At 55.6% G+C, this 27,574-nt stretch overlaps 7 protein-coding genes across 7 annotated transcripts; 3 read left to right on the top strand and 4 right to left on the bottom strand.

Moving 5' to 3' along the window:
- Window positions 1-1,798: 1,798 nt before the first annotated feature.
- On the bottom strand, window positions 1,799-3,736 carry MON1 (Vacuolar fusion protein mon1; the record flags this gene model as incomplete). Its single annotated transcript, XM_071056581.1, has 1 exon — window positions 1,799-3,736. The coding sequence occupies one exon, from the start codon at window positions 3,734-3,736 to the stop codon at window positions 1,799-1,801; it is 1,938 nt and encodes a 645-aa protein (XP_070912682.1).
- A 497-nt stretch (window positions 3,737-4,233) lies between these two features.
- MFIFM68171_01160 (Dopey, N-terminal-domain-containing protein) lies at window positions 4,234-10,223 on the top strand (the record flags this gene model as incomplete). The annotated part of the gene is made up of 6 exons (XM_071056582.1): window positions 4,234-4,327; window positions 4,406-4,533; window positions 4,606-7,019; window positions 7,073-7,302; window positions 7,357-8,813; window positions 8,874-10,223. The coding sequence occupies 6 exons, from the start codon at window positions 4,234-4,236 to the stop codon at window positions 10,221-10,223; spliced, it is 5,673 nt and encodes a 1,890-aa protein (XP_070912683.1).
- Window positions 10,224-10,301: 78 nt separating this feature from the next.
- tgs1 (putative diacylglycerol O-acyltransferase tgs1) lies at window positions 10,302-11,190 on the bottom strand (the record flags this gene model as incomplete). The annotated part of the gene is made up of 3 exons (XM_071056583.1): window positions 10,302-10,884; window positions 10,941-11,039; window positions 11,099-11,190. 3 exons carry the CDS (start codon window positions 11,188-11,190, stop codon window positions 10,302-10,304), a joined length of 774 nt encoding a protein of 257 aa, XP_070912684.1.
- A 460-nt stretch (window positions 11,191-11,650) lies between these two features.
- MFIFM68171_01162 (PDZ GRASP-type domain-containing protein) lies at window positions 11,651-12,822 on the top strand (the record flags this gene model as incomplete). Its single annotated transcript, XM_071056584.1, has 3 exons — window positions 11,651-11,818; window positions 11,884-11,967; window positions 12,028-12,822. 3 exons carry the CDS (start codon window positions 11,651-11,653, stop codon window positions 12,820-12,822), a joined length of 1,047 nt encoding a protein of 348 aa, XP_070912685.1.
- A 188-nt stretch (window positions 12,823-13,010) lies between these two features.
- On the bottom strand, window positions 13,011-13,772 carry OST2 (oligosaccharyltransferase complex subunit epsilon; the record flags this gene model as incomplete). The annotated part of the gene is made up of 4 exons (XM_071056585.1): window positions 13,011-13,077; window positions 13,145-13,208; window positions 13,294-13,351; window positions 13,467-13,772. The coding sequence occupies 4 exons, from the start codon at window positions 13,770-13,772 to the stop codon at window positions 13,011-13,013; spliced, it is 495 nt and encodes a 164-aa protein (XP_070912686.1).
- A 3,135-nt stretch (window positions 13,773-16,907) lies between these two features.
- MFIFM68171_01164 (DUF202 domain-containing protein) lies at window positions 16,908-18,172 on the top strand (the record flags this gene model as incomplete). The annotated part of the gene is made up of 4 exons (XM_071056586.1): window positions 16,908-16,925; window positions 17,047-17,123; window positions 17,568-17,632; window positions 17,811-18,172. 4 exons carry the CDS (start codon window positions 16,908-16,910, stop codon window positions 18,170-18,172), a joined length of 522 nt encoding a protein of 173 aa, XP_070912687.1.
- A 3,002-nt stretch (window positions 18,173-21,174) lies between these two features.
- On the bottom strand, window positions 21,175-22,711 carry MFIFM68171_01165 (Halotolerance protein 9; the record flags this gene model as incomplete). The annotated part of the gene is made up of 3 exons (XM_071056587.1): window positions 21,175-21,812; window positions 21,887-22,213; window positions 22,282-22,711. The coding sequence occupies 3 exons, from the start codon at window positions 22,709-22,711 to the stop codon at window positions 21,175-21,177; spliced, it is 1,395 nt and encodes a 464-aa protein (XP_070912688.1).
- Window positions 22,712-27,574: the final 4,863 nt, after the last annotated feature.

Here is a 27,574-nt window from a genome sequence, read left to right on the forward strand (position 1 = left end):
TATTTAAAGGCAGAAAAGGACAGGGAGGAGGAATTGAGGAAGAAGAATTGAAGAAATTGAATTCCAAGCGATACCTGTCAGGTATGCGGACAGGTCCCTTTGTTGGAAATGAAGTTGCGAGTGTAAACGGGAAGGCCCCAAGAGGCGTGCGGATGGAGAGGTGGCTACTTGTATCTCAGAAAGCTGTCTACCGTTGAGCGGGATCCCGCCTTCAGCCGCGAGAGAACAGGTGTCTTTTCCGTAGCTCAGCTTCTAGGCCAGCCTTGGCCACCAACCAACGCTTGCTGCATGGGAGAGGGTGGGGTAACCAGGCTGTGGGAGGCGGTCCATCTTCTGACCGATCCCCCTCGTACGGATTACACAGTACGGATTCACGGATACAGATCCTTACTCATGCTTATCCTGCCTCTCCATTGTGGCAAACTGCGCGGAGAGGCAAGGCGGTACTGTTCAACTGTAGCGAGAAACCCCATTTGCCGAGTATTTTTGGAGACGCCGCTTTGTTGTCAGTGTTTTCTGCGCCGTCTTTGTCAGGACCGTTGATCTGATCTGGCCTTCGTATCGTATCCCACGTACAATACAGGGACGCATTGGAGCGTTACAGGGACTCTGCGCCAAGCACCCCACATTAACCAGACCCCAGCCCCCATAAACATCGAGCGGCTGCCTGCCGCTTGATCCCCGTTGAAGCTTTATAAATCGAGATTAAGAGACCCTCTCCCAGAAAACCAATAGTTGTTCAAACCTCACCCAGGCGGAGAACTTCCTGCTATGTGTTATGCATCCTCCCGTATGTGAGCGCTTCACGACGTTTACTTTCCCCTAAGGTCCGCTTGCAGGAGTCTGAACGGGTCAGCACATCCAATTGCGTCCCGAGACCCCCGAAGGAGCTTCATGCAAGATTGAAAGGCCAGATATGCCAGATTCCGGGTTTCTTTGTAGGGTTCGATTATCCCATGTTAGAATCGGGCTATGTCTTGGATACCCCGTGCCGGAACAAGCCTCAAGGGGCTTGACGGTCCGTATCACCACCCGATTCTTAAATACCCGAGAAACGGCACCCACAGTGGGCCCACTCTTCTGATGCCTATCAAACGGATTGGATTGCGAGGTCTCAAGAGCTCGGTTGTCGTTCTGCGGAATGGGTGGCCTACCAAAAAAGTGCATAATTACTTTTATTGATATTCCGTCTCGGGATGATCTGTACACACTAGGTCAAACTAACCGACTGTGAGCTGTAGCAACGTGTTTCAAGACGTAGCCCCATCTACCTACCTACATGAAACCCTAACCCCAGCCTCGAACGAGGACCACCGAGGCGAAGAGCAAGACGAAGATGGTGATGACGATAGCGACAGTGATAATGTCATGTTACACCCTCTTAAGTTGATACCAAGTATGTGGTGATGCGGCTAAGGTTACGATGGAAGGTGAGGAACTTCCGACACACAGTTTGGATGTTGTGTTGCCACTTCCGCCAGTCCATAAAACCTCGTAGTTCTACCCCCGTTACTATGCACGCCTGGTGTACCGTTACTTCTTCTATTAGATATCTGCTTGGAACATCACGAAACACCTGACGTCAGACGTACGTTCCCAAGCCCCGACCTAGGTACTCAGGAATAACGGACCAGTTAGGACTGCGTCTTCTAATCCGTTGGCTCCCCTTATTTATTGACATTTATCTTCCATTGGAGATATACTCGGCTTATACTCAAACCACAGATCCGAATTAGTCGCCATGCTTATTCACTTCCTTCATCATTCATGTCATATCCCGTCCCACCATCACCGCACATTAGAACACACCCCCGCCGATGATAAACAACCGTTCTTCCTCCCTCTTAGCCCACTGAATCACCCGATTCGCCCCCTGCGTCATGGCCGCGCGCGAGACATTCGGGCCGGCGACACAGTAGAACTCAAAGACTGGTGTAATCCACGCTAGGCTGGCCGCGTCGTCGCCCACGGCGTGGAGGACCTTTAGGTGAGAGTGCTTCGCGTGCATGGAGGCGTGTAGTTCGTGGTAGACGCTCATTAGTCTGCGGCGGGCAACCATTTTCTCTGGCGACGCTGCTGTAACATGGCTGTGTTCTTGAGACGGGGACGGGGATGGTGATGGGCTGGAGAAGGCGGGCTCAAGGGACGACATGCAAAATTGCACGTTTGCGCGGGACTTGTAGAGGAAGTGGCTTAGCTGGGCTCCCGGGGCGATGGATTGAATTTTGGGACGCCCTTGACAGACGGCGCTGCGGATGAGGGAGAGGCTGCCGGTTTTGGTCAGTTGGGCGGCAAGTTTGTCGCGCATCTCCTTGAGGTCGTAGAAGGATTCTTTGTCGGGCGATATGAGGATGATGGCAATCTCGTCCTCGTTGTGGCTGCTGTATCCGGTGTTATCGTCGCCGCCGACGCCGCCACCGTTGTCGGGTGACATGGGAGGCTGTTGTTGGACTGACCCCAGGGGAAAGCTCCCATCTTGCTTGTCATCGAAGAAGCTCACATACATATATAGATAGCCCCTGTTGTTGAAGGCCGGGAGACAGAGCGGAATCCAGCTCTCGCCGCCGCCCGATTTGATGCCGCCCGACTCGAAAAGCATGTTGAAGATGAGCTGGAGGTCGCTGGGGTGGAGGGAGTGTTTACGTGGCCGGATGACGCTGACCAGCTTTCCGCCCGCTACGATGAGCCCATAGAGCAGCTTCTCGCTGCGGTTCTTGAGGAAAATATTGTTTATTGAGTGGCGCTGCGATTTCCTTAACCTGAGGCATTCGAGTGCGCCGAGGAGCGTTGACGGAGAGCCCCTGGTGAAGCTGTCGGCGAGTGACGAGAGGAGCGACTCGGTACCCTCTAAGGGCTTTCTGAGATCGGTGGAAGGGCGGTGTACGAATATGTTCTTGAGCGTAGGGAGAGTCAAGGTGGACAATATCTGCATATACAAGGCCTCGAGCTGACTCCTGAGCTGGGCATCGCTTTCGCCTAGCTTGCTGATGGCTACAAAGTAGAGGGGACCCTCGATAGCAATGACGAAACGTGCGCTGCCGGCGCTAAAGCCCAGTAGCGGGTTCTTGGCGCCTTCATAGAACGAGATGATGGTCTGCACCACGCCCATGTACGAGTTGATGAGACTCAGATCGCCGTGGCGGCTGTAGATGGGTTTCCCGGCAGACGACAGGATCATGTAGTGCTTCATCTTGGATTTCCAAGCAGCCAACCTGACGTCGTCGGCTGTATCGTCCGGAATATCATCAAACTCGCTCTGAAAGCCAGCGAGGTCGCCAGGGGCGCCGAGCTCGATGCTCTCGAAGGGCTGGACGGCTTCGGACTGCGACCTAAGAAGGTTCCATGCGCGGCTTTTCCTGTTGAGTTCTCCCGCAACGAGGCTCGCGAGGTCACCGTGGGGACGCAGCGTCGGAGCAAAACTCATGACGCTCATAGCGTCGGCGAGATCACCGCCAGCCGTGCCATCTCGACTCGGTGTCACATATCCGCTGGCAAGCGGTGTTGAGACAGCCCTCGTCGCGTTCGTGGGAAAGGTGCCTCGTGAGCCGTCGGGGAATGACAGCGTCGATATGTCTATGGGCGAAATGGCTGTTGTGGGCTTGGACTGGGCAGACGACACCTGAATGGGCCCCTCGGCGGATGGCTTTCGACGGGGCGGGAGAGGTGGAGGTGCAGGCGACGGCGACGACGATCGAGACGGGCCATTGCTGCTTTCAGCTTCCGGTTCCCGAGCCATTGTAGACGCACGGTCTTGTTCTCTGCTCACGCATTGTTTGCGTGCAGGTTCAAAGAAATCAAAGGTTTACCCTGGCCTTCTGGCGAGGCAGCACTCCATCTTGAACATCACTTGGGGGAAAGAGAGTGACAGGGCAGCCGGGCGACAGTGGCAGACGAGTTGAGATGACGACAGTGGAGCGCCAACGGACCCAACCCAGGCGATAAGATAGCGGTCTCAGCCTTGCCGATCAGCTGCAGGCAGGGGCTGAGCTAGGGCACAGGGTCCAATCACAGGCGCTAACGTAATGCGAGTGCGCTGCATTCCCAACTGGTGGGAGAGGGGCCTTGTGCCTGGAGCTGCGGTGCAATTGAACAACGTAGCTTTGAACTCGCCATACAACCTGTCCACGGAGCTTTCTCCGGCATCTAACCTTCCGCGGACGTCTAGCCGGCCGGAATCCGACTCGGCAATGCACTGGGACGACAACAGCATACCGGGACAACTCCTCATTTGCCATGGCGCTTGAGCCCGGCCGCCGTTCCGCTTCGCCTGAGAGCTCTGGCCGCGAGTCGCCCGTGCCGCGGCAGTGGAGGAACCAACTGGGAAGCGGTATGCTGGTTCAATTTGTGGATTCTGGTGTTGGATAACTGCCCTAACGCTCCGGCTGGTGTTGGCTACCGTCATCAGAGGATGCGCCGCCAAAAGACAAAAACTACAGGAAGTATGCGACCGGCGTCGAGAGGGCCTTGTCGCTCTTCGACACGGCGCTGCAGGAATGGGCCGACTACATCTCGTTTCTCAACCGCCTACTGAAGGTGCGAGCCCTGCAGTCCGTCTATGTTTGCTTGGTATTGTTCTGACTTCTCGACTTCTCTCTGCGACAATAGGCTCTCCAGGCTCGCCCGTCATCCATCTCGGTCATCCCCGCCAAAGCAACCGTCGCAAAGCGATTGTCGCAATGTCTCAACCCCTCGCTCCCGTCAGGCGTCCACCAAAAAACTCTTGAAGTATACAGTTATGTCTTCTCCGTTATTGGGAAAGATGGCTTGTCGAGGGACCTGCCCTTATATTTCCCCGGCCTCGCCGCGGTGCTATCCTTCGCCTCGCTCTCGGTTCGCGCCCCTTTCCTCGACCTCCTCGAGCGCTACTTTTTGGACCTCGATCGGCGGTCCTTGCGGCCGGCACTGAAATCCGTCGTGCTTGCCCTCTTGCCCGGACTTGAGGAGGAGACCAGCGAGGACTTTGAGCGCACCCTCAAGCTCATGGAGCGTTTCAAGGCCGCAGTTCGCCCCCCTGGATGCCAGGACATCACCAGCGCCCATTCATCGGGTGACGACTTCTTCTGGCAGTGTTTCTTTTTAGCCTCCATAACCGGCCATAGCCGGAGAACAGGCGCCCTGGCCTACCTTTTGCGTTGTCTGCCTGAGCTGGGTCATACGTTGCAGCCCGAATCAGCCAGCGGCTCTGATGCGCGAAATGGTGTGGATGAAGAGACGTCTGCGAAGCTCTCTCGGTTGGTCACTTCCCCAGAACCTGGGTTGCTATTACGTTGCTTCGCTGCTGGTCTTACCGACGAACAGCTTCTCATCCAGCGTGGCTTTTTGGACCTGTTAGTCACGCATCTTCCGCTACATTCTGATGTTTTACAGCGGAGAGCCAAGGCTGGTGATCTGGAGCTTCTGCTGAGAGCAGCCGTTGGGGTCACAGTACGGCGAGACATGAGCCTTAACAGGCGATTGTGGACCTGGCTGCTTGGGCCCGAGCCGCCGGCGGCTGCTGAGCACGAGGGTGGTTTAGACTCTCCTACATCCACAACGACCCACGGCCACGGCTTCCTATCCTCAAGGACGGGCTATTTTGCAGAGTTCGGTTTGCAGCCGCTGACACGAGCCCTGCTTGCCATGATCAAGTTGGATACCGACAGCAACCCGGCGGAACGGGCTCGGCCTTACCGTATTTGTCTGTCATTGATGGACAGGTGGGAGGTCGGTGGCCTGGTTGTGCCCGAGCTTTTCCTCCCTATCGTGGATAGCGTGAGAGACTTCAAGTCCAAGGCCGCAAGCAAAGCCGACTTCACCGAGATTTTGCGGAGTGCCAGTGTGTTTTTCGATGGTGTTGAGAGCGGGCTGATCTACAGTGAAATGCTGGCGCTCATGGCTCAGGCCATCAGTCCCGGCGATCTCCCTGTTGCAGAGCGAAGCGGAAAACTTGACCTGGTCAAGTTCATCCTAGCGCACTTCAACGTCAGGGAGGAGGAAATGATCACCATCCACGCTCCTCTTACAGTGCTGTCCATCTTGTGTATGGTGCAAGGGGCGAACGAGAGTGCCAAGTCCGGAGACGTCTCAGCTTCGCTAGATGTGTCCTTGTTGGAGGCGGCGCTGAGCATCGCCGTCAACCTGCTCGAGCTCGTGCCGGAACGAGCATTTCTATCAGCCCCGACAAATAAATCAGCCCCCGTCATCGAATCTAAGATCTTGGCGGCCTCACCAAACCTAGAGCTGCTTAAGAAGATCAGGACGTTTTACGTCACCGATCAAGGCAACCTAGATGCAGTCTCGCCCCCGTTTGCACCGCAGAACCTGGCCGAACTTCTCTTGCAAAAGGCGTGCAATCTCAATTGCGACTCCCTAAGTCAGGAACAGTCAGGTACAGAAATGGCTATCAAGAGTCAGGTTCTTATTCGCCTCCTATCCAAAACCCCGGAAACACCCTTGCTTGATACAAGCAGGCTGCTTACCGCACTTCATGAATGCCTCTCCTCCGGCGCTCCGATACCTTTCACAACATACTCATCGATACTCTCTCTCTCAACACATCTCTACTCGGCCAACAGGTTAACGATTTCTGATCTTTCGAATCTTGTCATCCCCCTAGTGCGCCACGCCTGGGCCTTCCTCTCGGCATCCGAGCCAAAATATCACGTAGAGACGGTTCGCAGCCTCTGGTTGCTCCAGAGCGCTCTTACACCCACAAATCGGGATATCGAAGCCGCCATCTGCTCCCTAATGCTTGTGCATGATACGACCGGCACCTTTGCCCAACGTCCCGCAGATTCCGGTCGAAGTTTCTGTGTGCTATGGTCACATAGCTTGCAGGACAATCCTTCCGGCACAGAGCGTCGGGGGGCGAAGGCCGCTAATGGTGATGTCAAGGCGTCCCCTCGTCTGGCAGGGATGGATCATTACGAAATCATGTTGACTAGGCCCTTGTTCTTGATGCTGGATGCCCTTGCCGACGAAAGAACGCAGCTATTCATGACAACCAAAACTTGGCTCAATAATCTTAACACGATAGACAAGTGAGTAATCAAGGCCGTCACATTTATACCCTGTGCTAATCCACGGCTCTCAGACTCTTCGCTATTTTTATCACGAAATTCGCAGAACTACCATTTCTAAGACGTCGTCCGGAGCCCCAATCAGCCTTGATACACTTCACTGAGGACGATGACCTCAGTCTGGCTTTGTACTACATCCGCTGCCTGTCTAGTGTGTGCCGTTGGGCGCCCGACGCGGCTTGGGCGGTCCTAGCGAAGAGGATGATCCGGTCGGATGCGTTCCATCCACCGCTTTCCGAGATCAGTAAGCCTTCCGCCAATCTCTATTCGCTTGAACTCTGTATTCTGACGGGCAAAGCTGGAACGGATGGTGATATCTCACTCCAAGAATTCTTCCTTCATGTCTGTCTCCAGTGTCTGGCGCACGATAAGGTCGCGGGCGAAGAAGGATCAGAAGCGAGGGCAACGCAGCTCCACCGCTCTGCCTTGACTACCCTTCATCAGATTCTCCTGAATCCGTTCGCCGGGCAGTTATCAAAACTCCACCTGGAGGACATCTTGATTGAGAAGCTCTCGCAATCTCTCGGGGCGCCTGACCCATACGTACAAGTTCTGCTTCTTGATGTCGTTTATGCCGCTCTTAAACTCCGCGAGTTGGTTCAGCCGGAACTCCCAACCTCACCAACCAACGAGAAGCGAAACATGGACCCGGCAAGGGCCTCACGAGCCTCCCTGACGGGGGAGAGGCTGAGCGTTATGCAACCGCCCCCGACTCTGCTTAAGTGCATCCTCGCCGGTCTCAGCTCGCCAAGCAGCCGGCCCGTCTTAGACAGCTGGATAGGCTTCCTCACCGAATGCCTGCCGTTATACGCCGACTCGCTCTTCCAAGTTCTCATCCCCCTCGTGGAGACACTCTGCGGTCAAATCGGCAGCACTTTCCAAAACCTCCAGCGTCTATTCCGAAATAACGACCAGGCACCGTCCAATCGCGCAGTTGGACCCGAGACCACGTTGATATCGCTCCTGAATGGTCTTGAGCAGGTCCTGGCCAACGGACACGACAGGCTGCTGGCTGAAGAGGCTAGAGCCCAGGTTGTCAAGAGCCCGGATCAGCCCCAAGGCTTCTTCGGCAACATGGTCTCGGGCGTGTTCTCTTCGGACGCACCACAGACCCGGAGCGCCACGGCTAACGACAGGCTGACTGTCTTGCTCGCCTTCCAGGACGCCGTCCGCATGTGCTTCACCATCTGGTCATGGGGCCAGGGGAGCGACGCGGCGCTGCAGGATACCTCTTCGGCTGCGTCGCTCAACTACACGTCGTTGCGCATGAGGAACCGAGCTAGGAGATTGCTGGAGCATCTCTTTGCCGCGGAGACGCTTGAGTGCCTCGAGACGGTGATTGGGATCTGGCGGGGCGCTTTGGACAACGCCGAACCGTCCAAGGCCGCCGAGGTGTTCAACCTGCTCCCGGCACTGGACGGGTCCCGGCCGAAGCACACCATCCCGGCTCTCTTCAATGCCATCTACAGCCGGACAAACCCGGCCGCTCTGGATCCGTCGAGGCGATCCACGCTCACCATTGAGCTTCAGGACACAGACGTAGTCATTTTCTTGGTCGACTACGCTAGGTCATTGGAAGATGATGCGATGGATGAGATATGGCAGGACTGCACCGCGTTCCTGAAGGATCTGCTGGCCAACCCATTCCCGCATCGGCAGACATTGCCGAGTCTGCTCGAGTTTGCAGCCATCCTGGGCGAGAAGGTGGATAATACGAATTTTGGGGAACAGCGTAAGATGCGCCGAGAGCTAGCGGTAGGTCTCCGTCTCGCCATGCCTGATGGTCCCCTTGATGAGCTGACCCGTTGTGTCTAGGACTTGTTCCTCCGCCTTCTCACAGCTATATTCACCACCCGTCCAACCAGTTTCGACGTCACCTCTGAGAAGCGGCCGAGCGAGCAATCGCGGCAGCAACAACAGTTGTCCTCCGCAGCAGTCAGACTCCCAGACGAGCGCGCTGATGACGTGGTCGGCATCCTCTCCACTATCGTCCCCAACCTCCCGAAAATCCTCGTCGAAAACGACCGCATCCTCACGGCAGCAACAGCCATCTCAACCAACGTCATCGGCCCGACCTTCCGCTCCAAGTCCTTCCCCGACACCGTATCCCGCAACACCCTGGTCCTCCTCCAGGAACTCTCGCGCCTCCCTAACAACCAAAAGTCCTGGAAAAAGGACGTCTCGGACGCATTCAACGACCCCCGCTTCTTCGGCTCCGCCGTGGCGCTGGTTCACACCGGCTGGCTGCCCCTCCTCAAGCAATGGACCGTCGCGGACAAGGAGCGCATGCCCGAGATCCTGGCGCGCCTGACGCCGCCCACGACGGCGGGCATCGTCTTCGGTGTCGGGGCCACCTCGGCGCGGCTCGAGGCGGACCGGCGGACGCAGCTCAACCTGCGACGCGCGGCGGCGCTGGTCCTGGCGTGCGCGCCCGACGCCTTCGTCGCCGACCTGCCCGCCATTCTGGACAAGCTGACGGAGCTGCTGGGCGCGACGGCCACGTCGTCGCCGTCGTCGGCGACCCGGGCCGAGGTCTACATGGTGGTGCGCGCGCTGGTGCTGCGCGTGGGCATGGTCCACCTCGCCCCGCTGTGGCCCGTGGTGAACGCCGAGCTGCACGCGGCCATCGCGTCGGTGGTGGCGCCCGACCATAGCCCGCCATCGGACACGTACGGCAACGCGGCGGTCATGCAGGCGTGCAAGCTGCTGGACCTGCTGGTGTGCGTGGCGCCGGATGACTTCCAGCTGCACGAGTGGCTGTTTGTGACGGATACGATCGACGCCGTGTACCGGCCCGGCAGCGGGTACCAGCCCGTGGCGCTGGTGGATGAGGTCTGCGAGGAGCTCGGGGTTATTGGGTCTGCTGGCGGCGGGTTGTTTGGGACCAACGAGTCGGCAGCCGTCGCGCAGGTGGTTGGCGGGCCGCTGCCGTCGTCGTCGTCGCATAAACGGCCGCTGCTGGGCCAGCCTGGGGGGATCAGTGATGAGGTTGGGATGGAGAGGAAGGATGAGCTCGTGGCGAAGGTGCTCAGGCCCTTCTTTGGGCAGTTGAGCATCTACGCGTTTGAGTCGACGTATGCGATGACGCCGGTTGATTGGGAGGCGTGTGTGGCGGGATTGGTTAGGGACGTGTTTGATGAGAGGACCATTGTTAGGGCGCTGTAGAAAAAATTAAGGGGGGGGGAGGCGCCAAATGATTAAACCATGCGCTGTTTTGGATCACGACCGGCCGAACCTGACGTGTCAACTTTGTTCGTTTCGCTGGCTGGCGGGTATGTAGGCCACCATGGCTTTGCTGGCGCCCTCCATGCAGTACTGCACCACCTCGATTTTTTCCCCTGGCGGGGCCAGCTCGGCGATCTGCCTCAGATCGCTCGTCCGCGGGAGATAGAGCGCGTGCTCCATCGGCCGGCACGCCTTGTGCAGCGTCTCGAGATTGTACGGCTCCATGGTGCTGAGATCGAACACGTCGTGTCCGCGGTAGCTCACTCCGCCCCAAGGAGGCGACGCGAAGAGGACTGTGCTCGCCGCATCGACTTGCAGCACCGGGTCTAGCTCCTGCTTCGTCTTTGGGTTTTTGAGCTGCGCCAGGTACTCGAGGCTGTCGCCGTGCACCCAAGTGATGGCTTCGGCGACGCCGTATACGGCCGCGTTGTGCTGCGCGCAGGCGAGCGTCGCGGCATCCTTCTCGATGGCGATCACCCGCGACCACTTTTCCGAGAGGGCAAATGCGATGCTGTTGCCGCCCGCGCCCGCGAAGAGGTCGATGATGGTGTCCTTTGGGGGGTTGGAAAGGGCGTGTGAGCGGATGTCTTTGGCGATTTTACTGAGCGCGGAAGGTCAGTGTGTGAGAATGTCGGCGGACAAGGGAGTAAAACTTGCGTCGCAACCGGCTCTGGAGTCACGCCAAACCAGGCATCATCGGTGAGGCGGATGTCGTAGTCGTAGAAGTTGAAGATGGAGTACCGCTGGTGCCAGTATCTGTGGGGCATAGTTAGCAAGTGATATGCGATAGATAGAAAGAGTGCTATGAGACTGACTTTTGAAGATCCCAGGGGACCTCACCAATATCGTCGTAGTGGTGACATTCATCGGTGAGCGGCAGTTGGCCTTCCACAGGTTTGAGTGTCATGATGAGCGATGTAGGAAAACTCGTCCACGAAACTTCTCTCTGGTGACTTGGGTAGCCAAGTAAATGCTGCAATGTAAAACACTCTCTGACCTTTGCAGCGTTTTATGTATTTTTTTCAAAATAGTAAAATGAAATGGTCCTAAAGTGACGCGTAGAGCTCTTCGATCAAAAAAGTTCAGACATTTAAGACAAGATTACAAGTGCGTACAGTACAGTACCAAGCCTTTGGGCTGCCAAGAACAAGGCTTCTCCAAACAGGGGCTGAGGACCTTGCAGGCGGATGACCCACCTTGCACAGCCCTCAATGAGCCCCGCCAACCGAATTACCACCGTATCCATACGGTATCCCTAGCTCGGTTTGTGTAAGGCACATGCGACAGCTTCCCCAACAGCTCCTTGATCTGACAGGAGCATCATCGGACAGCAACACAGGTACAGCCAGATATCGAGAGCCGGCACCATGTTCAACGCCCTCAACCGCTTCATATCGCGCCTCGACGGCGACGTCCCGCCGATAACCAGGGAAAACCATGGGGCGTTTGGGTTCCAAGTGCTGCGCAACACCAACCTACAACTGGCCATTGAGCCCTGGTTCGACTTCGTCGTGGGCATCAACGGGCGCATGATTGTACGGGCCTTCTTAGCTTCAGTGTTCTTTTATCTGCGTTCAAAGACTGATTCCACGCCGCGCAGGACGACTCAGACCCGGTGCTCTTCGCCCAGGAGGTGCGCAACTGCGCCGGCGGCTCCGTCATGCTGGGCCTCTGGAGCGCAAAGGTATGCCTTCCAAAACTCGTACCTCCTGTTCCAAGATATAAACAAGCATGAAAAAAACAGGGTCAGCGGACAAGAGCTCTACACATCCCCGTCCCAGCCGATACGGCCTCGCTTGGTCTCACGCTGCAGTGGACCCCGCTATCGGTCGTCTCCAACATCTGGCATGTCCTCGACGTGCCGCCCAACTCGCCCGCCGATACCGCTGGCCTACTCCCCTTCAGCGACTACATCCTGGGCACCCCCGAGGGCGTGCTGCACGGCGAGGGCGGCCTGAGCGAGCTGGTCGAGGACCACATCGGCCGCCCACTGCGCCTCTATGTCTACAATAACGAGTACAATGTCACGCGCGAGGTGACGATTCAGCCGAGCCGCGATTGGGGTGGTGAGGGTGCTCTGGGATGCGTGTTAGGCTACGGGGCACTGCATCGGTTACCCGCGCCGCTCAGCGAACCGGTGCAGGCGCCTGGGGAGACCTTGTTCGACGGCGATTCAGCTGCCCAGGGGCAGTGTATTCCGGCAGCTGGGGGCGCATCACCGACAACCTTTATCCCGGCCGCTACCGCGACGCCTCCACCTCCGTCAGCAGATTTCCTAGTGCCTGCGCAGATGGTGGGCTCACCGGGGCCACCCCCTGGTGGCGCGCCGCCAAGGGGCAAAAAGAAGGAGCGACATCACCATGCCGGACCCAATCTTATGGATGATTACTTTAAGGAACAGGAGAAGAAGAGTAGGGAACTAGATAATGCACCGAGCAGGACCAACTCGCCGCTGCCGCCGCCGCCAAAGGCAGGGCCGCCGAGAGGCCCCCCTAGGACAGGCAGCGTGCCGCCGAGGGAGGCAGAAGGGGGAGAATGATGTCAAATTGGAGCTTTTATAAATCATCATATTTTCCCTCTCCGTCTCTAGCGCAGTTCGCTTTTAGAGGTCAAGCACGTGAAGGCAAAAGTAACTCCAGCCATATCATTTATACAATCCCAAATATTTTGTAAAAAAAAAACAACAGCACACAAACCATCGACTGAGACGCACCTCGTAACCCCCCGCTAGTTGATAAAATTGACGCAGAAGAAGTGCAGGATCAAACTGCACACGACGTAGTCGGCGAATGCGCTGCCTCCGGGAAAAGAAAACAAATCAGCGTTCCATTGCCCCCTTGATGCAAAGCAGCAAAACTCACCGTTCGGGCGACACCTCGGGGAAATCCTTCTTGTTGGCCTCGGTCGTCTGGATCCTAAGCGACGCTATAACCACATCGTCAGTCCTCTTCCCCCCGCAAATCGTCTCAAATCTCCAATGTTCCAATCCCTCGTGGCGAAATAAACCTACCAGTCAAAACGAACTGCCCCACCGTCGCAGCAAACCCGGACAAGAAGGCGTTGAAAGGCTGCCGCGCCGGTTAGCCTTCCATATGTATACAAGGAGAATAAGAGGCGTCTCTCTTTGCGCGCGCGCGCGTGTGTGTGAGAGAGAGAGAGAGAGAAGGGGGAAGGAGGACGAACGTAGTTCCCCGCCAAAACGCAGTACACAAACTGCAGCCCCCCAACCACCACCAGGAATGCCATGAAGCTGTCGAGCAGCTTGGTCCGCTGCGGCGTCGTGTCGAGGTAGTGCTGCGCGACGTTGGCGACAATCTTGTCCCACGTCGGAGGGCCGCCGCTGACGCCAGCGCTCGCGCCGCTCTTGGAGGCTTTGGGGACTGTTACCGTCGACGGCGGGAGCGGTGGTGATGGAGCTGCTGGTGTTGCGGCGGGGGCAGGTACTGGGGAGACTGGGCGGGCCGCCGTGTTCCGTTGTTTGGGCGCCATATCTGTTTCCGATCGCGGCCTGCGATTGTTCTTCGGTGGTGCGTGTCGGATCGTTTACTCGGGCGACAATATATGGTGGTGGCTGTCGTGGGTGGGTTTGGATGCGCGGGAAGCTCCAGAGCTGTTGATGATGGAAAGCGGCCACGAAGCTTCAATTGACAAGGCTGATTGCTTGCTGTGTGTGACCCCTGTAACTCATGGACGGAGCCGATTGGCGCAAAGCCAGCTGAGCCTGGGGTACTTGGGGTGGACCCAGTGTGGAATGTGTGCCGTGCACGGTACACTTACACCACGGGGAGAAGAAACGCTCAGAGCGACTCTAACAGAAACTGATTCTATTGAAGTTGTATATTGTTGTCTGAAGGTATGCCGCCGCTATTATTAAAGTAGACGTCTCTGTCAGCCACAACAAATGCCAATGCTGTCCATACGGAAAGGAACAGTGGCCAAGCATGGGACGACCGGGAGAGCTGCCGTCAAATGCATATGCAGTGCGTCTACAAGGCCGATTTGAAGGGGGTTTATAGGCGTATGAGGTAGTTTTATTGGAAATTTCTTCACTCGGATCCGGAAGGTCCGTTGGCGAACACCCAGACCAGCTCCGGGGATAGGTAGCATCACTGCCTACAAACTGCCTAGAGAAGGGAGCCCAGCTCGTAACAGTAGCCATAAAAGCACCAGGTAATCAGCTGTAGTTTGACTCAAGCTTTGAAATTTGGGGCGCCTCAGCCCGAGCCGTATCATGTAATTTCTCGTGGTTTCGTGCAGGGACGGCTCATGTTCCTAATCCGTTAACCCAAGAGTTGATGTCGCCGTATATCCCATGCCGTACAGCGGAGGGTCTGATATTGACACTCGAGTCGGTGACGCAGAGAGAGAGTCCAACCTCTGTCCGACCATACCGGCAATCCCAGTACCTACAGGGAAAAAGGGTATGTGTTAGATCCCAGTCATCACGAATCTGTGCCTACGATAGTGAGATGGCGCAGAAACACACATCTTCACCCACATACCTATCAAAACCATAGGAAGGCCGAAGACAGCCAACTGCCGTATGAACAAGGTCAGGCAACCACGGCGGTAAGTTCATGCAACCCAGACAAGGTCAAGACATGTGTAAATAGAGCTCCCTCAGCTCAGAAGGTAGCCATCCCGCATGCAAGGAAAGCCCTCGAATAGAGCGAGCAGCAAGTGTGGAAAGAGGTGTTAAATTCAGCGACCCATCTAAGAGTCAATGGCCCAGACGGCCCTGCCTAAAATGTAAAATAAAGATGAGTCCCCGCAAGATCCAGCCAGCGTCGCCTAAGTAAGTGCCGCCCTCTGATCAGAGGGCCCAGATGCCCGGGGACAGTTTCCCCTAACTTATACTAATGAAATGATGCCACTGAGCAGGTGATATAATCATCAAGGGTATAAGCGAAGTTGCCATGGCGGTGCTTAGCCGAACATTACAGTTACAGTGGCCTCATCCAAGCTCATAGTCCAAAGGTTGGGTGCAAATATATTAAAGTGCGTATGGCAACATCATGATAGAGACTATCTCGTACCAGTTACGTAGCCATCTCCAGGAGGTTGCAATCACAACAATACTTGGACACTTCGACAAGCAATCTTCCGCAAATACGTATCTGCTCACGTCCCAAACCTGGATATCCCAACTCAGGGGACATATATCTAATGGAATAGACTATTTTTCTCGGTCCGTAAACGGCTTGGCGAGGCCAAATTTATCCTGGGCACAACCTAACCCATCCCCTAACTTCCATGCACAGGCCTAGAGTTGTTTAAGCAGTGCAATGTGTATGTTGTTTGTTTATAGATGGAAACCCCAGGAAGCAGCGCACCCTCTTGTGTGTTGTATTGATGTCCCGATCGGACAAGAAAGGAACATACTTTAGGGCTTAGTATCGGATCGAGCACCAAATTCTCCTTCTTTGCAATTATCATGGACTTGAGCGCTTCGCGCAATGTGATGGAAATCAAGCACATGTTTGGCTAGAGGCGAATGCGCCATTAGCACCATGGACCGCGACCGTGAGGTCGATTCTCTCGTTTTCCCCGCGCCTTTACGCGTCCAGGAAATTTGACACCCTGTTGCCACCACTTAATGCATACCAGCCGATGCCACATCCAGTTTCGTTTTATCGAGCGCATGGCTGCAGTATCCACGGGATCGGCGTCCACCGATACGACGGAGATGCCCCGGTTCATGGTAAAGATAAGTAATCGCGGCCTTACTAACTCTATTGAGCAGTGACGCTGCGGCAGGCTACATCCCTGTCTAGCTTGAAAGTAGGGTGCTCCTTCAAGGTAGCTATGTTCTTCCATCTGTACCACAACGCTCCTTGCGGTATCTCGACGGGCCTATTTCTATAGCCGGCCACTAGCCTGAATAGTCGTAGGATTCTGGGCGGCATGAGTACCGTGGATATGCCAAAGATATGTGACATAATTATAACCAGGGTCCGACATCCAACTGCGTTCTGACCGTAGTTGTGCCTTGTTCAGGGTCTGGCAGCTGTTGAGCAGCCAACAGCAACCCCTAGTCTAGTTTCCGTACTTTTCTACCATATCTCTTGCTATGAGCTGTTTCAAATAATGACAGTTGCTTGCACTTTGATTCTAGAAAGCGTATGCCAAAGAGCGCGTAGTGCCGAGGCATATAGGAGTACGAGGCATCGAAGGCACCACTGTGTTACAAGCGATCCCGCTGAAAACATCTAGGCACAGCATTCTATGCAAACTTGAAGGACTTGAAGAAAGGTGGCGTTCGATACGGAAGCCCATAGATCGATAATGCGCTCGGGAAATTCTTGGTCGAGTCCATGTTGAGGCTTCGCTTGACTTACACCCGGTAAGGGCTTGGTTAGGGTTAGGGTCTCGCAAACGATCAACGCCGCACTTGATGTTCCTTCGGTCGCGGAATTAGGGAACTCTCTTCACCACTCATCAACAAAGCAGAAACCGACACTCCCACCCCGATCGTCGGACCGCCGCCAACAAGCGCCATCAACCCGGTTCCAAGCCCTATCGCCTGGCAGCCCCCTGAATATTTTCGCTCGTCCTCGGTCTATCAGCTCGGCTCCGAGCGAGCTCTACCTGCAATTATCAATTCATCAGTCAGCAGCCATCATCATGGCGTCCATGCTTGAGGTGCGCCTTGTTTGTTTGCCGACCGCCGCTGCCGTGGCCGAAAGGCACAGCTCGCATGTGGAATCAACGCCGATGACCAACGGGGTTACCCATTCCATCCATTCTAATTATGTCCACCTAGGCTCTCCAACCGCACCCAGAGGACCGTCTTCATCTGCGCCTGCACCGCGCCCGGTCTGTCGTCCTGACGAGTCAGGAGTGAGTAGTAGTCTCAAGTTTTTCCCTATCCCACCAGTCTCTATTTCTGTTCGCTTCCATCATTGCTCCCTTCGGGCCCTTGGCATATGATGGATCAACCAACCAAGCAAGCGAGCGAGCGCTCAACCAAGCGCCCAACAAAACCTCTCCTCCCTATTCCCCTGCTGTCCGTAGCCCATAGGGTAGTCTATCGGTCCTTCTCGATCTGCCGGGCCCACATTCAAAACGCCAGCGCCGCCGCCGTGCCTCACTGCACCCCCACACATTTTACGGCACGGCGCGGCCTCCGGGGCGGCCCCCGGGCGGCGGCGTCGGGGTGCAGGCCCGAAGGACCGTTCTCCCCCATTCTCATGGCTCAACCAGTTCTCACATCTCACACCCCCCGTTGTACCCTCTCATAATCCAGACTCAAAAACTCACATTTATTGCATGCAATTGCGTTAGACTTGTCGAGATCCGCGCCGCCCAGCGCACCTTTGAAGGAGCCTACATGCGCACCGCGCTCAGCCGTATGTAACTTTACGTATTCCCAAAAACTGCCGATCCATTCCCCTTCTTTTTTTGTTTTTTATACAACGCATCTTAGGATGCTATTATTGCTTGATCTATTGCTTCCTTCGCAACCTTAGCCCACCCCTCAGTCACAACGCATGTCACTAAGACGGCAGGTTCTCCCCGGGCCCCCAGAATTCTCCTTCTCCCTTGTCGTCCTCAAGATTTTCACGTCGGAGTTCTACCCCATCGGCGCACTGCTAGCCTGCTACGGCGTCGCGGTGCTGTTAGTTGCCGTGTATCGGAGGTATGAGGGGAACAGGCAGTTCTTTGACAGCTGGGAGGAGGAGAATAGCGGGGCCTCGGAGACGAGTAGTAGTGCCAGCACCGGGATGGGGGATGGGCAAGGGGTGAATGCCGGGGGGTTATCAAGGGCAAGGACGATGGTAGTCAAGAAGAAGTTCCGGACAAGCGGGAATAGCGTCGGCTTTCTGGTCGGGCTGAGTCTGGTGAGTTATGTTGCGTTGATGGTACTTTTGTGGAGGATTGGGTCGTAAATTCTCTCTCTCCTTTTTTTTTTTTTCCTTGACCTTTAGTTTGTTGTTTGAATATACCCTACCGTCCATTTTCAGATTCCTTTCTCGCAATAATACAATGCTCTTTCGCTAGTTGTCAAGGTCTACGTATACGCGATACGGCAGTGTCGAGATTAGCCATGTGGCCAGCTGCCTAGGGAGGGCGACAGGGGCCTATTAGGTTAACCCCTCCCTTTTTCTTTTCTCTGTCTCTCTTTTTATTCCCGCGGTTACACGAGGCAGGCTGCCATTATGGAGCAAACCGTTGCAGCGCAGTGTTACACTCCTTTAGCGCCTTGACGCCCGGAAGCTTGCCTTGCCGGCATGAACTGCTGCCGGCCAAGGCGCGGATAGACGCAGAGCACGTACGCATCTGGTGCCCTCGTCAGCGCTTCCAGTGCCGAACTCGGGGAATAGAAAGACAACATCAGTGTTTCAGGTTGGGGCGGGGGTTGAAAATGGGGGCCAATGTATGTCAGCAGCAACCCGCGTCGTGCTGCATGACGAGGTTCGTTGGTTCACTAGCTGCTCGCCCTGCGCCGGCACGGACGGTAAGGCATAGTCAGCAAAGTGTGTGTGTTGGGATGTAGCACTGCTATAGCTGATTATATGTGAGGGGGGGCGGGACGGGATCGTAGGTATTTGCGGAGAGGGTGGGGTTCTATCTCACTTACACCACCCAGCGGCAGCGCGGGGCACGGTACATAACGAGTGAGGGCGGGAACTCGATCTGGGGTGCAGCAGGGGACGGGATTCCTGAACGTGCGGGCGCTCAGATGGACGGGTTTTGGGTCACCCTGTTAAAGTCGGCCAGCGCAACGCTTCGGCGGTTGGCAACATGGGCGCCATGGGCGCCATGGTATTCGTGTTGTCTGCGAACCAGAAAATGGAACCAACTGGATGAGATGGTTTGTAGATCCAACCCCAGTCCGGTTACAGATCCGATTGCCTTGCCAACGTGCCGGCATCTCTTGCTTTGTCAATTATCTGTTTACTCAACAAAAGGTAACAACCGTGACAATCACATAAACGGCTATGACCATCGAACAATGCCACGGACCAGCAGCGGTTTCCCGTTATTACCCGTGTGGCTAGGATTGTATGAGCTGGTCATCGCCAACCCAGTCCCCAGTAAACCTACCGACAGGCAAAAGGGGGCGACTTCATCAGAAACGCAATGCACCTCCAGTGAACGCCAGCTTGGTAAATATCAATGGTGACGAGATACGAGCGCATGGTCTAGGGATGCCGGACCAGTGAACGATAAGGTTCAATAAGCTTAGACACAATACATTGTTGTGGTGTATGCGCAATATATGTCATCCCATCTTCCCACGCTCTCTATACACTGCCTGTCGTAACCGCCCACGTAGATAGGCATAGATATCATGCCCCATAATCCGTCCAAGTTCGTAAACCAGAAGAAACCAGAATGCCAAATGATAGTACAAAGCATACACAGAACATGCAACGATGACGAGGAAAAAAAGAAAAAAGAAAAGAAAAAGAAAAAAAAAAAAAAGAAAGACGGGAAAAGGCTGACCGAAACAGAAGGGCATAGACTTTTCGTTCGTGACCATCACCACCCTGGTGAATTCAGCTTTATCCCGCCGGTGATGTTCGAGAGAGAAACGGAAAAGGAAAAACAGCGTAAACGAAATGAGAAGAACAGAAAAGATATTTGAAAAAACCATGCCGCCATCTGTATCCGTTTACATTCTCCCAAATCCGCAATCCCGTTGCTCTTTCTATCCCACCCGGTACGTGGCCAACCAACCCATCTGGCATCGCGTTCATTGGGGGATTTCATCGATCACGCTAGGACGAGGTAGCGCCCGCAAATTTTGTGTAACGTCGGCGACGCAATCTCCACTCGGATCTCGGGCCGCCGCCGGTGTGGCTTGCTGTCATCATGGGGTCCGTCTCCCCCCGCCTCTGATTGCCGCGGTGGCTAGCAGGCTAGTGCCGTGTGCTGGCGGGAAAGGTGGATACTCCCGGCACTCTCCCGAGCCGTGCCGTGCCGTACCGCTCCGAACCGCCCCGTCCCTCTTCCGTCTAGTGCCGTGTAAGCCTCATCGAACCCCCCATGCAATGGCTGTGACATGATCTCAATTCCCCAACCAAGCCAGACCATAACCACCCTAACTGACACCGGGACATAATATCGAGTGGGAAAAGGCGGGAGGGAAGCAGGAGATAAATGAAAGCAATGAACAAGGGTCGTTAAAATGTTTATGCCGCCACGCGGCTGCTCTCTGTCCTGCCGTGCTGTAAGTGACGATGCAGGCCAGCACCCCCGCCCGCCATCATTTAGTCTTCCAATGTTCTTCCCAGCTGAGCGGTGGATACGGTGGCTTGCCCGCCGCTAAAATTTCTCAACCAAGCGGTATTCAAGAGCCCCATCCCGCACAGCAGTGGTTGCCAGCCCAGCTCTCGCTGGAGTAGCTCCCACCCTCGCATCAAAAGACCACACACTTCCAGGCATCCTCGCCCTTGCAGACTATTTTTCTCGTCGTCGCAGCATGCAACCTTGATAACTCCTAGTCAACGCAGCGGTGGAAGTTGCCGTCTTCCTCGCCAAGGTGCAATCCACTTCGCAAGTGTCGCGCTTCTTGTCGCAAATCCCCCGATTCGGCGATTGGGCGACATTGCGCTCAGGCTCGCCTTCCCAATTGGCGATCTCGCGTCGTGCATGTCTCGACGGATTGGGAAACTCGTGGATCGCACCGGCGATTTAAGCATCCACCGCGACGTCGCAAAAGATGAGCCTGCTCCAGGATAACGCCACATCTGCATCGATAAAAGGGCAGTCGAATTCCGCAACACCTCAGTATCGCCTAGCTCGTGCTTTTTTTTTTCTTTGTGGGGGAGTCATTTCGTAGTCAGAATCCAGCTCTTGCAATTAAGTCGCCCAGTCCATGAACCGCCGCCTACAAACCAGCCCTGAGTACGTGCGCTGGACACACGGTGCGGCCCCGTCTCGATTATCGGCCATAATAAACATTCGAGCCGGAGTGTCCATGTCCAGACGAGTGCTGGTCCCCTGAACCGAGAGGTTGGTGCGTTCCTGTCTCTCCATACCATCCTCCGTAACCTTCAGTAGGCTTCGAATACGAGTATGACTGCTGCCATGACGCATAACTGGACGGGGGGACGGCGCCGGCAGAAAGGGAAACGTTCTGCTCAATGGTGGTGCCGGGAACCGTCTCGATGCCGGGAATTGTTGTCGCGATAGGTGGCTGATACATATCAGCCGACACGGAGCTCGATTTGCGGTCGTAGGAGCGGCTCGACATCGAAGGATACTGCTGGTGGCTTGTCATGCTTTCAGCACCGAACGATAGGGATCGGGAAGGCGGCGCGGGATACGAGGACCAGGCAATGTCGTCCCTTGATGACGGTTCGGAGCCCACAGATGCCGACCACGTGGCCGATGGCGGTGGCGCGTGTGGTGTGTAGGGAGAGAATGCGGGCGTGATGGGAGAGTCCGCCGGATATGATCGCCAGGTCGCATTCAGGTCGCTCGGCTTAGACGAGCTGGGGCTTGCATCCGCCGACATCCAGTTGGTCATCCCGTGATGCCCGTATTCGTACGTGCGGGAGCTTGATGCGCTTGAAGGTACTTGGAAGGTCTCAGCAAAACCGCGCTTGGATGGGAGCGTCTACTCTTTTCTTGGAGGGGCGCTTTGGGCTTACTCTTCGAGTCCGGGCCATAGCTCTCCGTCCCAGATGGTTTCATCGGCGGCGGCATGCTCTGCATCGACGGCATCGTCAATTGAGGATAGGGCTGCTGCCCATGGATGTCTGAAGGGATTCCTGTCTGCATGGCCGGCGACGAAGAGGCGGAAGCGATCTTGGGGCCGACCGAGGACCGCGACGCCGATTTTTGCCTGGTGTCTAGAGGCGGTTGTTGGTCCACGGGGTAGAAGCTGCATTCCTTTTTGAGGCGGATGCAGTTTATGCAGCGTCCCTGAACATCGTTCTGCGACGGGACGCACCGAATCTTCCGCCGGCGACAGTGGCCTTGCCCGGGTCAGCACCGAGGATCGCCTAAAGCCCAAAGTGGTGTCAGGTTTTCAGTGGATACTTACCGCATGCAACGGACGTTCGATGGTAGCCCAGCTTGTTTCTTCTCCTCTCACCAGCGGGATCCTGGCCGGGCGCTGCCGATTGTTGCGGCGGGGGAGGTTGTGGTGCCTGGGCCTGAGGCTGTGGCGGCCCGACGACCGGCGTCGGCATCGACCGTTTCAACTTGATCGACTTTGAAAAGGAGTCGGAGCGCTCCCTCGATGGAATGCTCGGGTCCATTCCTGACGATGCGTGCGATGGGACGGAATAACTGGGCAGGTAGCCCGACGGCGGCAGGTCCATGTCGGCGCCGTTGTGAGGCGGCGGGGGATATTGGTATGACATTACGTCTGTCATGGGTTCTGCTGGTGGTGCGGCAGGATATATAGCGGAGTCGCCAGATCTCCAGGGGTCCAAGGTCGATTTTAGGGACGGCGGAGCAACAACTGCCATGTAAGATGATAACACTGGCTGGCGCGCGAGGGGACAGGAGGATGCCGGGGCGCGACTTGAGCGCCGTACAACTGAAGGCGTGGTGGCGAGCGGGTAATGGGAATATTACTGCGGGTCCGGGGCCGCTGTGGCCGGCCAGGTTCCAGATATGCGACTATGGCGAGCTACCCTCACAACGCTTGATGCCGGTAGCACGCCGAGAGGCGTCTTATGGCATAGATTAAGGCTTAATACCGGCGGTTCTCGACTGGCGTTGGGGCCGATCTGCTGCAAGAGATAGTTTGCGGTCCGGAGGTTGGCGAGACAGCTCGGAGGAGCCTGTGGTTCAGATATGACGGCAAAGCAAGGGCAGAGCCGAGACCCAGCGGCGAAGAGTGACAGACGGTTGAGTGGGCAGGTAGCGAGCGGCGAACGGGCCAATGGAGATGGTGATCTTGCGGTTCGCGGCACCTGGGGCGAGGAGGATCCAAGGAATATGACTGGCGACTAAATACACCCCTTCCGGCTCTGACCTAGCAGGCAACACCAACAGTCACGGTAGCTGTCTGCAAGGGTTGAGACGGCAGCAGGTGGTCGGGCTATATGTGAGGCCGAGTATACCTGTGTGTGCGCTGCGAGATGGAGATCGAGGAAGAGAAAGAGAGTCTGTGTGTATGCGTGTGTGTACGTGTGTGTTTTGAGAGTGCGTGTCTGAGGGAGGGGGGTGAACAGATGCTTAGCAGGCTGATCCTGGGGGGTTCCAATGGAAGCGGGATGCAGTGTGGAGAGATTCCTGCAGTGCGAGAACAAAACGAACCGAGAGCTGGTTGGAATGGAACCGGAGGGCCAAAGGGAGTTTGGTAACCGCCTTGAAGACACGGCTCGCACCCCAAATTTTTGGAACCTGAATCGAGGTATGGTCGAGGCGGCCAGGACAGGGGAGATCCCGCAGTTACTGTTTTTGGAAGCTCCTGTGCGACCTTCCGGCTGCTTTGGCCTGGGGGTGCGTTCGATACCGGCGACGACTTCGAGATCGGGACCGTCGGGCGCGAGTGGATAAGAGTGCGAATGGCTTATTTTCTGGTTGAGGTTGTACTGCGGTATGAATGTGTGGTGGAGGGTCCCAGACCGGGGAGAAAAGGGGAGGGGGGCTCCCCCTCGTCTTGGTTGGCGAGCGTGGGGAGTGATGAGGCGGACTTAAAAAGACGGCGCGCCAGCAGCGCCTAGAGAGCCGCGCAGGTGAGCGCTCACCCTTATCTAATTAAGGCAGTTTGCTGAGACGTGGTAGGCTGCATCCAGAGAGCTGCGTCCCAGAGAGAGCGAGTGAGATGAGTCGACAGTGGTGAGCTCCAGGGCGTGCTCCAATGTCTTGGCCATTCAGCCGGCACACCCTCAGCCCTTCTTCCACGTTTGGACAAGTAAGGCGAATCCCGTCGGTACAGATGTAAGGCTCGGATTAACGAATGGCGTGGCGACGAAGGCGTCAACCACAGGTAGCTTCTGAGTTTTGAACGTGCCGGAAGTGACAGGCTTGTCCCACGTGTTAGGGACTGTCCAAGGGAAGATCGAAGGGAGGACCAGGCACGAGGTATGCAGAATATTGCTCTCCTGTTGCGTGCCCCGGTATTGTTCTCTTTTCCCTTTCTCTTTCTCTCTCTCTCTCTTTTTCTTTTTCTTTCTTCTTTCTTTTTTTTTTTTTTTTTTTTTTTTTTTTTTCTTCGTTTCTCTTCGTTCCTTTCCCCTCTTCCCAGGGAGATGGGTGGGCTGGGGGGGCGCTGCCTGGAAGAACCCTAGATGCGGTCGGTTGGGCCGACAATGCGAGTCAAGGAAAGGCTTGGGTGTCAGACACGGGTCCCGGATGCGAGCTGCATGCGGGACGGCGATGTCTCTCGAAGGCGTGGTAGTGGGATCGCAGGGTGCCAGAGCGAAGGCGAGCTGGGATTATAAGAGAGAGGGTCGCTTATAGCGGCGGCGCAACGGGCTGGTCGAGTGGAGGAGTGGCAAGACCCGGGCAAAGACAGTGATGGTGGTATCAATTAAAGGAAAGCCACAACATATTAAAGGCGGTGCCTTCAGTCGTTTCTCTTTATTCCGCAGCCAGGAAGCAACGGCCGGAGACACAATGACAGGCAGCCGGACATGGAAGGTACGGTGCGACCATTAACAGCCAAATGACCCCAGGCCTCCGTTGTCTTTTCGGATAGCAAAAAAATTCGGAGAATAAAAGGGCAAAAAATAAATGATAATTTCTTGACATCAGGTTCAATCGGCTTCGCGTCGCGCTGCTTCCATGCGAGGCCAGACCCCAGAGGCTAACTTGGAAAAATGGCTGTTACCTGCCCAGGGGGCATGGGGCTAATTCATCCTTTGATCATTGCCAAAGGCTGAAACACCGTTTCCAGCATCTGGCTCTTCGGAACGACGAGAGGATCTGCTTCCACGGCTTCCACGACGTCCCTGACAACACTGGGTCTGGCGATTAACCGATCTGGTAATTAAGTTATGGCAATAGGCATGCGTTTGCCTATTCACCCCCTTACCATACCTCTGAAGATGACCCGTTCTGCCATGAATCCCCTCCCCACACCCACCAGGGCACTGGTGTGCTGGACATGACCCCGTCTGCCAATCCCATGCACGGCTCGCCTTTTGACGCGGCCGGCTACGAAGACGCGCAATCTTGGACAACTGTTGTCCCAGCTGCGGCAGTGTCTGGTTGGCCGGGTATACTTGGTCGAATAGAAAACGGCCGGGGGAGGGGAGGTTCGCCTATCGCGGTGGCGGGTTGGCCGTCAGCGAAGCTTCTTTGTTGCTTCGACGCCCAGGGAGGCGCCGAGAGGACGAGCGTCGTATCCCCGTCCAGGGCTGGCAGTGGTTCATGCGCAAAAGGGTGGCATCCGGCCGGGAACGACCCCATGAGGAAGATCCGATCTTGGAACCTAGAGGAACGGGCATGGAAGGCGATCAAGAAGCCTGGAATGCCTTCCAGGGTCCCAGCGCATTATGGACCACTCCCAACAAGCCCCCGGCGCAGGGTCGGATAAGTGCAACATCAATATCCACTGGGCCATCGTGGATTCGCAATAGCGCCCTCAAATTCGGAGCGCAGGCATCAGCAATTCCGTCGCGTTGCGTAGCGTTGCGTCGCGTTGCTTTGGCTGAAGGATGTTGCGTGCGGCGAGTGGTGCTGTCAAAAAATAATGCACCCCTGCCGAGGCCTGGTAAACCCGCTTATCCCTGGCCATGTGTAATAATTGCCAGGGATCACAGCTCTGGCTTCCACTGGCCCATAGCGCGCCGTCGTGAAGACCCTGTCCATGACATGGTGCCTGTTTAGGAAAGGCACATCGCTAGCCAACACACTCGCTGCTTGGACTCAGCAACTTTGATCGAGGCCGTTGTCGCTTTACTCTCGCCCCATTTCTTTTACGAATAGTACATTTTGTTCTTTTATCCCTCAGTCTCGCCAAAAAGTTGTGGGGATGTTCTTCGAAGAAAGTTAGTTACTCTTGGTAAAATACTATGTTATCCTCGATTCCAGGTCGAAAGCAAGGAATTCGGCGCTTAGCAGAGGTTGGGGGCGGGGAGGGTAAGAGAAAAAGAAGGAAAAATGGGGAAAAAAAAAAAAAAGAAAAGAAAAGAAAAAAAAAGAAAAAAGAAAAAAGAAAAAAGGAAAAAGGAAAAAAGAAAAAAAGAAAAAAAGAAAAAAAGAAAAAAAGAAAAAAAGAAAAAAAGAAAAAAACAAAAAAACAAAAAAACAAAAAAAAAAAAAAAAAAAACATTAACCGTACAAGGATTGTGGTCGAGAGCTTCCAGAACAAGATCGACATCCGGGTCGGGCGTGGAATGAAGGCACGCCTGCCCCGCGTCCTACGGCATTCGAAGCCGAGAGGTCTGAAAAGCCTGTCATCTTCGGAGATAGGAGGACCTAAGCGCCGTCATGCGGTTGTTCATAGAGAGTATCCCGTACCCCGTCAGGCACCAAACCAGGTTGTTCCGACGGTGCTAGTGTCGGGTACCTTGCATGGACTTAAACCCACGACGGTCGATTCATCAAAAGATTCGTAGCACGCAACGACTTTGGATGAGAAGCTGATCACAGTCGCATTGGAGCAGGAGCAGATTCATGGCATTGGCTCGGTTCCCACGAGTCGCTCCAGGTATTGACCCTTTCATTTCTTCAATCCCTTCCTCCAGCTGCAGTACGACGACACTTTGCTCTGCAGATTTGATATTGGCTATTTGGCATGCAGGATGAGCTGCCGAGCACCCTCGACAACAGAGCAGCGGCCAGCGGCCAGCAGCCTGGTAAAATGCCGGCTAGGCTCTGATGTCGTGCTTTAAGCCACCCGATCCCCCACCCTCCGATCATGCAACGCTGCTGCCAGGCTGCAACGCATCTGCACTCGCCCTCGATTGCGGCCTTTCCAGTACCCTTAGAGAGCTGCCACTGTCGGGCAATTGACCGGATTCTTATCATATGGCTGCACATCAACTGCAGAGGAAGCCGTGGGTGGCCGACAGTAGGTGGGGCGTCCAGGGTTCTCCAGTTAAAATGCCGGGGCAAGCGGCGCCCAGCGAGATGCCGTCCACGGCTCGCGCTAATGTTCCGATGAGAAGCCCGTTGAACTCTGGCCCGAAGTTCCCACGTGGGACTCAAAACACGCCCAGTGCAGTGGGCCAGCCGCGAGCGGCGTGGCAGCCGTCAACTTCAGGGTTGCCATGTCCCGATGGCGCACTCTAGAAGGGAAAACGCCGACAGCACGGCTTACATGGGACGAACTAGATCCGACTATGCATACCCTTTCTACTGAGAGCAGTTCGGTCAATCAGAGACTGATCTGCCCCACGATCCCGCGCCCGGCTCGACAGAGAGACCGTGGG

Source organism: Madurella fahalii (assembly GCF_045866475.1).
Source record: "Madurella fahalii IFM 68171 DNA, scaffold_1, whole genome shotgun sequence".
NCBI classification, from domain to species: Eukaryota; Fungi; Ascomycota; class Sordariomycetes; order Sordariales; genus Madurella; species Madurella fahalii.